Source organism: Chanodichthys erythropterus, chromosome 10, assembly GCF_024489055.1.
Source record: "Chanodichthys erythropterus isolate Z2021 chromosome 10, ASM2448905v1, whole genome shotgun sequence".
Lineage (NCBI taxonomy): Eukaryota > Metazoa > Chordata > Actinopteri > Cypriniformes > Xenocyprididae > Chanodichthys > Chanodichthys erythropterus.
In genome coordinates, this window is record NC_090230.1 from 3218558 (window position 1) to 3233402 (window position 14845).

The following is a 14845-nucleotide window of genomic DNA, read 5'->3' on the forward strand; positions in this document are numbered from 1 at the left end:
CAAAAAGTCACGTCATAATATTGACTTTTTATGTCACAAATATGAGACCAAAAAGTCGAAATTAAGATAAAAAGTAATAATTATGTGATTAAAATTCAAAATTGATAAAGTCAAAAAAAAAAAAAAATTGACAAAAAGTCAAAATTATGACAAAGTCTGATGAAAAAAGGTTTACATTTACAAAAAGTTGAAATTATGACATAAAAATCAATAATTATGTCATACTAAATAGTATGTAACTAAAATTTATAACTTGTTTAATAAATTTATAATTTGTAACTAAATTTACAAAATTATAACACTCAGAATTGACTACATCGATATACTCAATATTTAATAGATCAAAAGATGAAATTAAGATATAATTGATATACCAAGTCGAAATTATGACAAGTCAATTATGACAAATATGAGATTAAAAAGTAAAAATTATGACTTTGTCTTTCATAATTAGGCTATAAGTTGTTTTTTTTGTCATAAATTTGACTTTTGTCACAATTTCTACCTATTATGTAGTAAGTATAGCTAATTATGTAAGTGGCCAAAATGGATCCATACAACACCCCACATCTTATTGAACGTTGTATTAGATCCAAATGATTTAAAGAAAAACGGCACAAGCACGAACAAAAACATGTTTAGTGCTTGAAAACCAGAACATAATTTATCAGCAGATGCTGCCATAAATAGCCTAAATGAACAATAAAACAATCTGTGGGAAAATAAGTTTCGTTTACCTTTCATACAAGGTACAGGGACCATTAACAAACCCCCTTTTCTTTAAACGTTCAATGTGTTGTTTTTTTAAATGCATTTCTCTTTGTGATCTTTCTTGAGGAGTCCGCCATCACCTGGCCATCTGGCATTACAGCAGGTGATTATAGGCAAGACAACTGATACAATGTTGTTAAACTTATAACAGGCATATTTTTCAGTAAAAGACTGAGTAAACTAGTTTTTAATCTTGTCAGTAAAAGCAAATACTTAGCGATGTACCGAATTCCCCAGAGACAAAAATTCCCTCAACATAACGAAGTCGTGACCACGAGAAAAATATATCGCTCCCTCCACATATGATCGAGGTCACGACGTAAGGATGTCATTACCTCGACAAAATGATCTCGTGGCCACGACTAATAACGTTCTTACGAGTTTATATGTCGTCGCAAAGACAAAACTAAGTGAACCGAACATGTCCCCTCCCGGTCACCGTAAGCTTGCTTATTTTTGTTCAAGATAATGATTTATTAAATCCACGTTATAAAAACAGGAAATAATGCCAACACAGCTCGGGAACGCTCGTTCCAAACACATGATTGCGATGAAGTTGTCAATGTTTGTTCGATCTATGGTTTCGGGAAACACCAAATCGTTGAACTGTTAGATGGCTAACGATGCTTTTGGGGAAACTTGCCCCTGATTGACAAATTAGGAAAATTTGTCACCGGTTTGGTCTTTAATACATGATAAAATTTAGGAATATATCTAAAAAGGGTCTGATTTCCGTTTGTAGTACTTCCTTATTTGGACCACACACACACCTGTTGAATAATACCTTCAAAATCACGACAAACCAAATAGTTTAAAAACCACATTTAATCAAAATGGTTCTTTACATTATGAAAAATCTGAACTGGAAAAAGAAAAAGCCTCGAGTCATAAGCCAAATTTAATGCATACATAAATTTGACATCCTCACAGAGCTGTTGCCCGTCTTAATTATTCAAATCTTTCTTATAGATTTACATCTCTAAATACTACTAAATAGGCAACAAACGTATGTATACGTTACAATATGCTTTGCACATTAAAAAGGTACTGCACATTAAACTTGCACCTAAAACTTAAAAAAAAAAAAAAAGAAAATAAAAATTAAATAAAAAAAAAAAAAGGGGGGGGGGGGGTGGTGGTGGTTTGAGAGTGGAAAAATGCACACAAACAAAAGAAACCAAAACTTGTACAACATGTACCTAAACCAGCAGAGCATAATTACAACATTCACATTTAATTTTTACGCGGATGGTCGGGACATCTCAGAGGGGTCGGGAGTCACTGTACAGTTACTGATGCTTTCTGGAATGTCCTAGAAATGCTCTGACAAAGTGGACTTAAGCAATGAAAACAGTTCATTCAAATACAGATTTAATTATCAAACTTAATCTTCTTTCCTTGTGGCCTGTCCCCAAATCCACCTCGTCCACCTGATGGGGGGGAAAAGAAGATTTTAAAATTTACAACTTAATTCAGTAGATATGCCAAAACATTCAGACCAGCACACTGCCAAATTTAAGAAGTTACACAAGACTACTGAATTTTGTACATGAAACTTTGAATTATTGTAGGTGGTGCCAACAAGCCATTTTGGTGCTTCAAAACCTTAATAGTATAATATAATGTTAATTTTTCCATTACAAATGAAGTTTTGAAAAAAAAAAAAACAAAAAAAAAAAAAACAATCAGATGACACCTACCGCCTCTCCCTCCTCTGAAGCCACCGCCCCTTCCTCCTCGTCCTCCCCTGAAGCCGCCTCCTCTACCGCCTCTACCGCCTCCTCGGCCACCGAAACCCCCACGTCCGCCACCTCGTCCTCCAAAGCCTCTGCCTCCGAAACCACCCCCTCGGCCGCCCTCACCCTTGGGCTTAGCGTAGTCCAGTGTGACCTTGCTTCCATCAATCTCTCCATCATCCATGGCTTCTTTGGCTGCCTTGCAGTCTTCTTCACTATCGAAGTCTACGAAACCGAAACTGAGGGAGAAAACCGTATTTGGTAAACATTCAGGAGGACAAACTGCAGCAGCAGCAGCTTTCTAGATCTAAACTGCTTAAAATGTCTCACATCAGACATGGGCATGTTCCAATATAACATCTGGAAACACCTGTTTAAGTGTGAATTTGAATCTACTTCTCTTGCGAATCCATACACCGCCACTGAACTGACAGAGAGGAGCTCATGAGAAGCAAAAAACATGGTTTGTGAGAGAATCAAACATAGCAAGTACCCTTTTGACGATCCAGTTTCTCTGTCCATGGCAATTCTGGCAGCGACGGCGCCTTCAAAAGAGTCTTTCAGAGTCTGATCTGTGGTCTCTTCTGACAGACCTTTGACAAACAGGGTTTTTGTAGGTCCTAAATGCAGCAGGAAAAAATAAATAAATAAATAAAATAAAAATCATCATTTAGCACTGGGGGAGAGGAAGGGGGGGGGGGGGGGGGTGGAATGGGTGTCGAGGTCACCATTGGCAAACATACAAATTCGCACGTTATGACTAAAATTTTGTTTTGTGTTTGTTTTGTGTGTTCTGTGAAAGTAGCCATCACATAATTTGTTGTGTTGACAGAAATTTAAGGTCATAAGTCTTTAGTGCCTTATAGTATAACAAGAGTATAAACGATCATTTTAAGGAGTCTTATATTTTGTGGATGGAAAAACAAGTCGTGATGCTCCCTAATGTGATCATTAGTTTCATAAAATAAATGTGAGCACTGCATGTTTTAAAGTCAAAAGATGGCGCTGTTGCGCATTCAGAGCAGCTCGCATTTAATTAGCACACATTTGTCAACCGATTGCTTATGAACTAATGCAGATCAATTAATCAAAGTTTACTTATATCATTTATATTATATTGTGTTGTAAACGGATGTAGCAACAATTTTAATCCTCATCTCAACTTGAATGAGCAGCAAAAGCACAGACATTTCAAAGTAACCAAAGTCAAGCAGTATGTGCATCAATAGCCCCTGTTATTTGTAATTTCTATAATTAAAAGTATAAATCTATGGAAATGTACAAAATTTATCATTTGATTCAAAGTAAACTTGTAGCTTCAGGGAGGAAGGACTAAACATTTGTCATTCAATATAAACTAGCATTACTAATAATTAACAAACCATTAAAAATATTGCTCGAAATACTAAAAAAAAAAAAAAAAAAAAAAAAAAAAAAAAAAAAATTTTAAAAAACAAAACTTAATATTTTGAATCCGATTTTATATTTTTATATTTTCTGCTTTAATTTTTTTAACAAAAACTATAGTATTAAAATGAAAATGGTGACATTTCCCAGAAATGTCACGAGATGAAAAAGCTGAAACTCTAGAACATAATTTTAAATCACTCATTTTTAGTCATCCTGTTTAAGTTCATTGTTGTGTGGCTCTTAAAATTTGGCACCTGTTTTTTTCCCCCCTATAGGAGCCAATGGCTCCTTAATGAATTTTTTTGTCTGATTTATTATATTACATTATAATAAATAAGATAGAACTTCAGTCAAAAGCAATCTACAAACCAGAGTTTCCTCTTCCACCGCCTCGCTCTCTCTCGTTCTGACTGAATTCTAATCTGATGCTTCTGCCCTCAATGTCTGTGTTGTTAAAATTCTCCAGCGCCTCCTTGGCATCCTCCATGCTCCCAAACTCCAAAAATGCAAATCTAGAAGATAAAATAAAAAGACATTAGACTAGTCCAATAAGTGGGCAAAAACATCCAAAATGTGCGTCCAACTTTATGGCCTGTTCACTCCAACATATCCGCTCCAAACTTTGATGCAATAAACATTTTACTTGAATGAATGGTTGCTAATGAGTAGGGGTGTCACGATACACATCACAAGATTTTGGGAAAACAAATCAAAAAACAAATTCAATAATTTTCCTTGTACATACAAGATCACATTTCAGGTTTAATGAAAACCTTCTGTATTGATTTCTAGCCCTTGCATTAGCTTTATTACTAGATATATTTATGAAGATATAACAACCCTGAACAGCTATGATCAGCTGTTCAGCTGAGATTGAGGCTGTGTTACGGAAAGGCCGAAGCTGATCGGTTGGTTCTTGTCACATGACCTGTGGTGCGCTTGTGGCGTTTTGAAAAGTTGAGAACTTTTCATCCGATTTCCCTGGAAAACGCACCGAATGCGCATTGCGACCACGTTGCTTCCATCATGAGCGCGCCTGCCGCATGGCTACATTTGAAATAACGGACTTGCACGTGGAAAAGGCAATATGTGAACGGCCCCACAGAACTTCTTAAAGCAAAGCATCGCAAGCATATTTTGCTTTTCTGTGAGCACAGCAGTTGCTGTGGCACTGCGCTGAAAGAAACCCACAACTTCTCATGCGATCAAGCGTCGTTTAAACCTGCTTGCAAGATTTGATGGGTGTGCGAAACACTTACTGAGCTAAAGAGCTGATTGAGACACCCTTTATATGCGGTGACAACCCAGCTTCTCTCACTGCCACTGTTGCCGAGTAGGTCACGTCGGCAGCTCAACCAATAAGATTAGACTGCCGTCATATCGTAGAAGTATCGACATCACTCTACGATACATATCGCAACATTTTTGCGTCGCAAAATATCGTAAATATTGTAATATATCGTTACACCCCTACTAATGAGTATTCAGACAGACACGAAAACCTGCATGCATCGATACATTTCTTTACTGAAAAACATTCTTAGCACTGCAAAGAAAACAGGCCAACCAATCCACCAAAATTTATTGTAAGAGTGGTAGAGGCCATTTTTAAGTTGAATTTGTCTGGCTTCCAGTGTCATTTGAATTTCCTTTTTTTTTTTTTTTTAAACTGGTTTCATTTTTATACTTTGTTATTCTACCAATTTTTTACCTACAGTAGCTAATGAAATGGCAGTCTAGCATATGAAGTGTTAACAGCAGTATGAACTGACGGCAATTCTATAGACTTTTAAAGATAATCAGCGAAACTACCTAGTTCACATTATAGGCATTTTATTCTATTAAATATCTAAATGTTAGTGTGAATAAAAAAAAAAAAATAAATCTCAATATGCATATGTGGGGGACATCGGTTATGCTCATCTTTGCTTGCTCCTTTTAAGTTCTCTTGCTTTCAAATTCAACTTTCAATTCAAACATTTCCGTGTGCTTCCGTGCGTTGAACATTGCAACCAATCACATTCATAATCACATGAACAGCCAATAAGGTGTTTATGAATCTGCTCAACAGCACTCAAACGGTCACATTTTTAAAATTTCAGTACCAACTAAGTATTAACATAATGACATGAACCCTTCAAGACTGGATGGAGGGCACGCGCTCCCATTTGCGCGTCTCTTTAAGAGCCAATAAAAACTGAACACATAGGTAGTATTGATAGAAGTTATTTGCATGTGAAAGTAGAAACGTGCAATTCAGACAAAACTTCGCTAAAACTTTCCTCATTAAATGTGTCTGTGGGTCCGACACAACTGCATAGAGTGCATTGGCCACGAGCGATGTCATGGAGGCTATGAGCAGCAAGCTGTGTAAAATGGGTGAACTCTTATTCGGTATCATTTAGATTATAACTATTTGACTTCCAGTATAAAAGCATGCTTCAGAACAGTTTTGACAAGGTGCTTAAAGTTGAGCCATGTTATTACTATGAATTAGGCTACTACCAAGTTAATTTGACTGTCTAGATTTGATTACCTGTTTTGCACATTTAATATTTAACGTACAAGTTACTTTTAGTGCACTGATTGGAGAGGCTTGTGTTCAATAAATGTTTAGTTTAAGCAATTTTCTGTATGACTCATTTCTTAACCGTTAGATTTCATGAGACAAAGGGGGAAAAGGAGGAAGAAATTCGTAAAAAAAAAAAAAAAAAAAAAAAAAAAAAACCTCTAAAGCCTTCAGGTCTTAAAGGATTAATGAAGCAACTGACCCCTTCGGCCTGCCATTGTTCTGTGGTATTCTGATGGACACTGCCTTCTCAAACACACTCTGGAGGGAATCTTCAGTTGCGCTGAATGCTAGATTGTTCACGACAAGGACTTTGCTCGTAGAACCAGTGGCTGAATGGGATAGAAAACAAGAGTGGTCTTAGCATTCATGATAAAACAAGGACAGATGAGAACTAAAACAGATTTAGTCTAGAGCCAAACTGCAGGAACAAAGATTGCATCACTCACATCTCCCGCCCTGCCGACTCTTTTCTCCTGTGAAGTCTACCATGATAGGACGGCCCTGAACATCTGCCCCTTGTGCCTCCCCCAGCATCTTCTCAGCTATTTCCTCAGTCTTGAACTCAATGTAGGCGATTCTGTCGCCAAAGCAGAGGATGTCAGTGAACCATTAGTTTGAAAATATGCATGCGTTATAACACTAACAGTCATGGCCGAGTCTTACCCTCTGCTAGAACCGTTGTTGCCCATTGGTATTCTAATATCAACAGCCTGGTCAAAGACTTCCTTCAGTTCATCTTGCGTCACGGAGTACGGAAGGTTCTTTACAAACAAAGTGCGTGAATCCCTCTCTGAGGAAGAAAAATAAAACGTTGGCTTCTGCAAGCTCAGTGTTAACACACAATATAGTGATGGATCCAGATCAGTACTTGACCATCTTAATTTCCACATAGGAGTTCAGGTAAGTGATAAGCTGTCATCATTTCTAGACATTGTCAGATTAACGTTCAAAGAGGCAGCTGTAGGTCGTTACCTTTTTTGTTTTCCTGGGAGTTCTCCTTGCTTCTTGCCCTGTCGAGTTTCAGCGGCAGACCCAGCAGCTTCTTGCCATTGAGCTCTAAAGCCTTCTGCACCTCTTCTTCTGATGCAAAGTCAACGTAGCCAAATTTCCTTCAAAAGAAATTAGGAAGTCAAATCAACATTCCCAATGCATCACAACAAGTTTGACCAAATAAAAAAAATAAAAATAAATAAATACTTACTTGGTCGCACCAAGTCGCACGTCCTGAATTTCAAGGCCTTCCTTTGAGAAGAACTTGGAGATTGCAGATTTAATTTCATCAAAGTCTTTATTTGGGTTCAAGTTGCCCAAGAAGACACTGAAACCTGAAAATTTGAAACCAAGGTAAGATCGCCATACCATAACAAGGAAATCCACCTTTTTTCCCTTAAACAGCATCAGAATTTACAAAAAGGTGACATCACATACATCAGTATTAAGTCCCTTTTGATCATCATATGTAGTTAAATGCACAAGAAATAAAGTACACCCTCGTACAAATAAAGTAAAAGTCTCACCCTCGCCATCAGTTTTAACTTTCTTAGCTGGTGGTGTTCCCTTCTCTTTTTTAGTCTCCGATTTCCTTTTCCCTGGAGTGACGGGAGTTTCTGGAGCACAAAACCCAGAACACGTGAATTTTGCATTTGACAGACAAGCATTTGCAGGGTTGGCAACCAATTATGCCAAGCACCATGAAAGTATAATTAAATGTTACCTTGTTCTTCGTCGTCATCTTCGTCGTCATCATCGTCATCGTCGTCATCATCATCATCGTCATCATCATCTTCAGATTCCTCTTTTGCTTTCACCATTCCTGCCTTTTTGCCAGAGGCTTTGGGCGCAGGAGTTGTGTCCATTTCCTCTTCTTCTGAATCTATGATGGTCGATAAAATATTTGAGATGCGTAAAAGCTAAAAAAGGTTCATTTAAAAAAATAAATAAATTACCATCGTCATCTTCATCATCATCATCCGATTCCTCTTTGGCTGCGGGTGCTTTTGCAGCAAGCGCTTTGCCTGCAGGTTTAGCAGCAGCCTTTTTAGGAGGTGGAACTTCTTCCTCTTCAGATTCATCTACAAAGGAATGCAAGTTTAGACAGTCATTTACACAAAAAGACATGTTCACAGTGAAAATAACTTCATTTAAATACGACATCTTTGGTGTATAATTAGAATATTTTGTACCTTCACTGTCTGATTCGGCAGAAGCAGCCTTCTTTGCAGGAGTGGCTTTCTTCGCCGGTGTGGCTTTGGCAGGTGCAGCCTTCTTGGGTGGTGATGCCTCTTCTTCCGATTCATCTATACAAGACAGAAAATGAAAATAGAGTTGTTAGAATGTTATATTGTCTTAGGGTTGTGCCCTGATAAATTTCAAGATACGATTTCTTAAATTCCAATCTCTATTCATTTGGATACATGATGCAGTGCGTCAATATCTCTCTCTCTCTTTTTTTTTTTTTTTAAATTGTGAAGCACTTTGGACAACAAAGTTGTTTTTCTCCCAAAGTTAATCTTGCTAACTTGCCAACTACAGATACTCATTTTGGTAATTGTACCCCATCTTCCGACACTTTCTGGGGGTACTCCAGAAAGCAGCTTGTGAAAGAGAGCGGATAACCGAAATGCGGTATTAAATTGGCCACGGGGCTAAAGTATGAAAAACCGGTGTACCGATAAGCTCATACTTTAACTGTTCTGCTGTCGGTACTAGGGAAATTATGAAGATACACGTACAATTATTGCTATATAGACATTATCTTGTGCATTCCATCTCGTCAGTCGCCAGCTGTGTCTGAATACAATAATATTAGGACATTTGTCTGATGCATTTTTGCTTTCGCAATCCAGGAGAGATCGTGCTCACACAGAGGAGCTACAGCACCAAAACCACTCACATGAAAGCCCCGTTTAATGGTGACGAATGGCCTGCAATAAGCAAATTTTAAGATTTTGGTTTCCAAGGATTAGAATGATGATATGATAAAACTATTAAAAACTAGCCATGTTTTGTCATTTGTTCCTCCCTAAACCCAAACTTAACCTATTTTGGTTTCAAAACGGTGAATTTCGCCGAAAGGTGAGGGATTTTCATGCCTGCTGAGAGAAAATCCGATGTGTGTTAATATCCATTGTCTTAAAGTGACAGCAGTCACCTTCTGACAATTATGCCAATGTTAATCAAACAAGATGCAAAGTGAAAAATCACAGCTCTTCACCTGAATATAGTTAGCTTTAATAAGCATTAATCTATTAATTTATACTGTGAAAAGCATGCAGTGTTATTTTACATTTGTTACTTTAGATTTCTTTTATAGGCTAGACCTATATTACTTGCCTGAATACATGAACAAATGGAAGCACTTCATTTCTTTTCCATCTTATCAATCCAGTACTTTAACGTAAAGTACCGGATCGATAAGCAGTATCGGTAAGAGTAGTTCTACAGTTAAAACCTTAACGATACCCATACCCAACCATAATGGACTATGTTTACCGAGATACTCACAAACGTGGAGATTGAGATCAATGTGTGAATTTGTCCGTTTAGGCGCAAGGGGAGGTGAAAGAATTCATTCTTATTTGCACGCTGTCCGAGGCGTGCAGCTCTGAACTCTTTGGGTGTCTACAACTGAGAAAAGCGCCAGACGTCATTTGCAAAGGCAGTTTTTGCATTAACTTCTAAACCCGTTTCTACTCCAATTCAATGTTAAAATATATTTACCCAATGGCCCTCATAACCAGCATTTAGCGAAATACGTTTCAGTTGTACTCTCAACATACCCAAAGATGTTAATTTCAGGTTATTCTGTAACTATATCGCATTCATTCTCGCTCCACGCTGTCGCTTGATCTGAGGCACCTATACAGTGATGCGTCACGCCACAAAGAGCTTCAAAATGGCATTAATGGTTTGAGTTTCATGATAAAGACTTTATCGAAGGTAACAAAACGGAGCTTATTGAGATTGGTGGATAAAGGGCCACAACGCCACGGACGCATTGGTACACGTGTACTGAACCAAAAGTCACAACAAAAAATTTTGGTACAAATACTTGTACCATTACACCCCTAATAAAGTGGATCAAAACCTTTCAAAGTTGTCCTAATGCCTTCTTTGGAAAACAGTTCGTAGGACAACTTTGAAGAACTTTGATGAAATTTGATTCACTTCAAAAGTTTACTACTAATATTAATATATATATATATATATATATATATATATATATATATATAACACTTATAAAGCAGTAATATTTATATGTTAATTCAATTCTAATACATGCATTCATTTTACGGTCATCTCACACATAACCATCGTAACCAGTAGCCCCTCACTGCAGAACACATGAGATCCAGGCGGTGGAGACAGGTAGGTTAAGGGATATGTAAAGTGGGAGGAGTTGGATCCAAATCCAGGGGGTGGAAATGGGTAGGTTTAGATCCAGGGGGCAGAGACAGGTAGGATTAGGGATATGTAAAGGATCTCATGTTCTGCAGTGAGGACCATCTCTTCTTAGCCTGGTAATACCAGACTCTGCTACTTCACTTTGCTTCGTAGACAGAGTCTGGAATGGCATAATAGAGAAGTGTTTTCTCTCTCGCCAGGGGGCGCTTGTCTGAAGTTTAAAATCATTGGTTACCCGTAAGCCAATCAGATACGTTTAGTTATGACGCATGTTATGTGCCTGTACAGCCGCATCGAACTCAAATCTATGATTGAACTTCCACTGTAAACCTGTTGTAAACACATGATAAAACAAATGTTTATCAAACACTCTTGTTCTGGCTTCAGTTTGAAAAAGAGTTGAATGTTCTCCATAGAGCGAATTGCATTTCTCTAAACTACAATGTAAAACTCGGCGCTTAGCATCTACGTCACGGCTCTCAGCCCGCCCTCTGTTCGTTGATTGGCCCGGCTGTTTCCAGACCGGTGGTAAACAGAAAGCTCTGACGCTGTCTCAGACTGAGTACAGAAGCGAAATGAAATTGAGCGGAAGTAGGAAGTCTGACATAGTCAGGCTAATCTCTTCTTATTCTCAGTTGATAAAGATTACTTGAATGGAAGGAAAGAAAGAAAGAAAGAAAGAAAGAAAGAAAGAAAGAAAGAAAGAAAGAAAGAAAGAAAGAAAGAAAGAAAGAAAGAAAGAAAGAAAGAAAGAAAGAAAGAAAGAAAGAAAGAAAGAAAGAAAGAAAGAAAGAAAGAAAGAAAGAAAGAAAAAGGATGCACATCACCACCTATTTGGTGGTTGTGCAATCAAGTAGGTTATGTAAACTACCATTAAACAAAAGTAGTAGAATGGCACTTTTTCTTAGCCCCCCATTTCCATGGTGAATCATCGAATCGTTGCTCTGTTGAGAATGTCTTGTGTTTTAACCGGAAACATACTCTGGGTCGGCTAAACTTACACGGACGCCTTTTTGGAACCAGCATACCTCGAGTAATCAAGTTTTGGGTTAATCAACCGAGGGTTATGGGTATATGGGACAGTAAGTTAACCAAGCTTTCTGGAATACCCCATGATGTTCTTTCATGTTTATTGGGTGCTATAACTAGTAGTAAAGAGGAAGAGATGATTGATTCACGTGCAGCTTGAGATTAGTTGCTATAGCGCACCACAAAGATAATTATGAATTTAGAAACCTGAGACTGATTCATATCAAAAGTAAACAAAGCTTGTTATCTATTGGATGGCAAGTGCATTACAAGTATTGTTCACAACAACATCGACCCAAAGAGGGGAGGAAAAAAAAAAAAAAAAAAAAAAACACATTCTTGGGATTTATGATTTGATATTGGTACATCAAAAAGAATAGATTAACATACTATTCTGTGCCAGAGTTTTCATACCATCATCATCACTAGACTCCTCAGCAGGTGCTGCTTTCTTGGCAGGGGCTGCCTTGGCAGTGGGTGCTGCTTTAGCAGGCATGGCCTTCTTTGGAGGAGGAGCTTCCTCTTCTATTGGGAAGAGGAGAAAAACACAGATTAGATTAACCTTCGGATTAAAAGTATTGCATTGAGAAAACAATCATGAAAAAAAAACAAAAAACTGCTTACCAGATTCTTCATCATCATCATCGTCGTCTTCATCATCATCATCCTCCTCCTCCTCCTCCTGTTTGGCGGCGGCTTTTCCATTTTTTACTGCCTTTACTGGAGCTGCATTCTTCTTTGCTGCAGCTTTGACCGGTGGTGCCTGCTGAAATTTAAGTAGTTTAATATACAACAACTTTATTTGCAACATAACCCATTTAATCAATTCCTCACCTCTTCCTCATCATCAGAGTCCTCCTCATTGGATTCCTCTTCCACTTCTTTGGGAGGTGGAGGTGCCTTTTTCTTCAAAGGCGTCTTTTTAGCTGCCTGCAAACAGACAGAAATTGCAGAATCCATTCATAAAAATGAAGTTTACTGTATACATTTGAGACATTTCATACAAAATGTCGTCTTCACAACAACCAACATAAAAGTTCAGCTTAACTTAAAGAAATTGTGACAGATTTATTCCTGTTGTAGAGTAGAATGTACCTCTCAAAAGTAATAAAATATTAAAATATTATAAGTATTTGACTAAAATAAAATATACATTTGCTTACAATATAAAAAGGTTTTAAGTTAATTTGTCTATCAAATAAAGGCATGAATTAACACTTTCTGAAAAAGTGTCAGTGTCCCATATGTGTATAAAAAATTAAATCAATTTAAAGTTATTAATTTATGAATAAGATTAATTACACATGCTTTTTGATTATTAAACCATTAAATTTGAACCCAAAAAAAAAAATAAAAATTAACTGAAGAAAATAAAACGGGGGAAATTGAGAAATAAAACACTTCATAGGGCCCTAAAAAACATTGTTAAATGTTTAATGAATTGAAAAGTGGTAAAATGTTTAATGACTCCAATTAGACATGCTTTTTGATTACCAACATTTAACTGAACCATTAAGTAACATTTAACTAACCATATAGTACATTTTATATATATATAGTCAAAAACGGTTTTATCGTTTTAACTGAAACGCATACAACACGAACAAAATTGCCAAAACATGTGGAGATTTGGTGGATAAATCAAAAGCCAAGAGGCATTAGTTTTGGTTTTTACAAATGTCTGTGCGCGTTTTACAATGCATAATACATAGGCAAAACGAAAATGTAAAAATAATTAAAAAAAAAAAAGTATGTAAAGTCTGGGTCTCGAAAGGACAATTCAAAAAGCAAAGCACTGTGCGTGAAACACCGCGTGTACAAACCCACGTGGGGTTCACGTTACACGTGGAAAACCCACACGCTTGCTAACCCAGAAAAGTAAATCTAAAGTCTTTGGCATAACATGCTGGTTTAAGCAATAATCGCGTCGTGCTCACATATTATACTCGTGCAAATCGTACGATATGCATTAATAATACAATGCGGTTTCAATGCAGCGTGTTAAATGTCTGCTCATTCACTTCAAAAAACCAAAATGGAGGCGTTTAGCATCGGGCTACTTTGCTACACGGTACACTTGGCAGATACACGAGTTAAAGCAAAACCACAACACTCTAAAAGCGCCACAAATCTCGCCAACCAGCCCGGATTGGTTTTTTTCTACAATACTACAAAAGTGTCAAATTAAAACGTAAATATTCTTCATGCGTGTCAGCTGTGGCCTACTAAATGGACAAGCGTGATAAGCCCGCGTTAAAGGAAGAAAAAAAAAAAAAAAAAACACAACAAAAACATATTACATATAAATTAGCTCATTTTAGACGTTACTATTTAACATTAAAAAGACAAATTTGCAGTTTTTTAGTTTACATAGCAACCCTATAAATATGTAGGATCGAAATACATGTCGCACATGTGGGCCTTCCCATTACAGGCAATAAAATGAAAAACATAAAAATTCGTATTTTGACCCCCTTTAAAACTTTAAGTGATACATTAAATTGTTAGACTATGTTTGCAGATATCTTACCTTAGCAAGCTTCACCATGACTGAATGTTGTTTTTACTGTAAAGTTGTTAACTGGGAGAGTGGCGCAGGGTATAACCGTTCAGTCACACGTGGTTCTCGCTACAGGACAGAAAAGAGCGCTCGGATACGCTTTAATACGTCTAGTGAAACTCCGCCCAATGACGTTTCCCGTAGCAGCGACTGGAGGTCCGGCTCGTTTCCGCGAATCGGTTCTTTTGAACAGTCAGATTCGATTCAGTGATTCTTTTAAATTACCTCTTGACCTAATTTTGTCATATATCGTGGCCCACAACAACATCCTGGCGTGCTTGGCATATGAATGAATGAATGAATGAATGAATAAGTTAGACATTTACATGGACTTATCTAATTAAACGATTAAATTAGATATAT

The 14845-nt window shown here is 37.3% G+C and overlaps 1 protein-coding gene and 2 non-coding genes across 6 annotated transcripts; all 3 read right to left on the minus strand.

The window, feature by feature from the left end:
* Window positions 1-1603: 1603 nt before the first annotated feature.
* Window positions 1604-14582, minus strand: ncl (nucleolin). 4 transcript variants are annotated; one of them, XM_067395822.1, is made up of 17 exons: window positions 14453-14582; window positions 12757-12852; window positions 12547-12685; window positions 12313-12447; window positions 8673-8786; window positions 8436-8561; window positions 8204-8362; window positions 8007-8096; window positions 7691-7814; window positions 7462-7598; window positions 7153-7279; window positions 6936-7066; window positions 6689-6818; window positions 4287-4429; window positions 3001-3127; window positions 2472-2746; window positions 1604-2201 (listed from the first exon to the last, which is right to left on the minus strand). In XM_067395822.1, the coding sequence occupies exons 1-17, from the start codon at window positions 14468-14470 to the stop codon at window positions 2143-2145; spliced, it is 2130 nt and encodes a 709-aa protein (XP_067251923.1). In that variant the 5' UTR covers window positions 14471-14582; the 3' UTR covers window positions 1604-2142. The 4 variants fall into 4 exon arrangements, with proteins under 4 accessions (XP_067251923.1, XP_067251925.1, XP_067251924.1 ...); XM_067395824.1 differs by having other exon boundaries at window positions 1605-2201; window positions 12337-12447; XM_067395823.1 differs by having other exon boundaries at window positions 1605-2201; window positions 12337-12447; window positions 12547-12688.
* On the minus strand, window positions 2827-2961 carry LOC137029765 (small nucleolar RNA SNORA75). Its single transcript, XR_010896329.1, has one exon. It is a non-coding gene; the product is annotated as a small nucleolar RNA SNORA75 (small nucleolar RNA).
* On the minus strand, window positions 7882-7953 carry LOC137029774 (small nucleolar RNA SNORD82). The gene has a single exon (XR_010896337.1). It is a non-coding gene; the product is annotated as a small nucleolar RNA SNORD82 (small nucleolar RNA).
* Window positions 14583-14845: the final 263 nt, after the last annotated feature.

What these genes read in the sequence shown, in the direction of transcription:
- ncl (XM_067395821.1), bottom strand. An exon ending in ACTCTGATGATGAGGAAGAG is followed by an intron (nt 12,689 to 12,756) that starts GTGAGGAATTGA and finishes CTTAAATTTCAG; the next exon opens with CAGGCACCACCGGTCAAAGC. An exon ending in GTGCGACTTGGTGCGACCAA is followed by an intron (nt 7,599 to 7,690) that starts GTAAGTATTTAT and finishes TTTCTTTTGAAG; the next exon opens with GAAATTTGGCTACGTTGACT.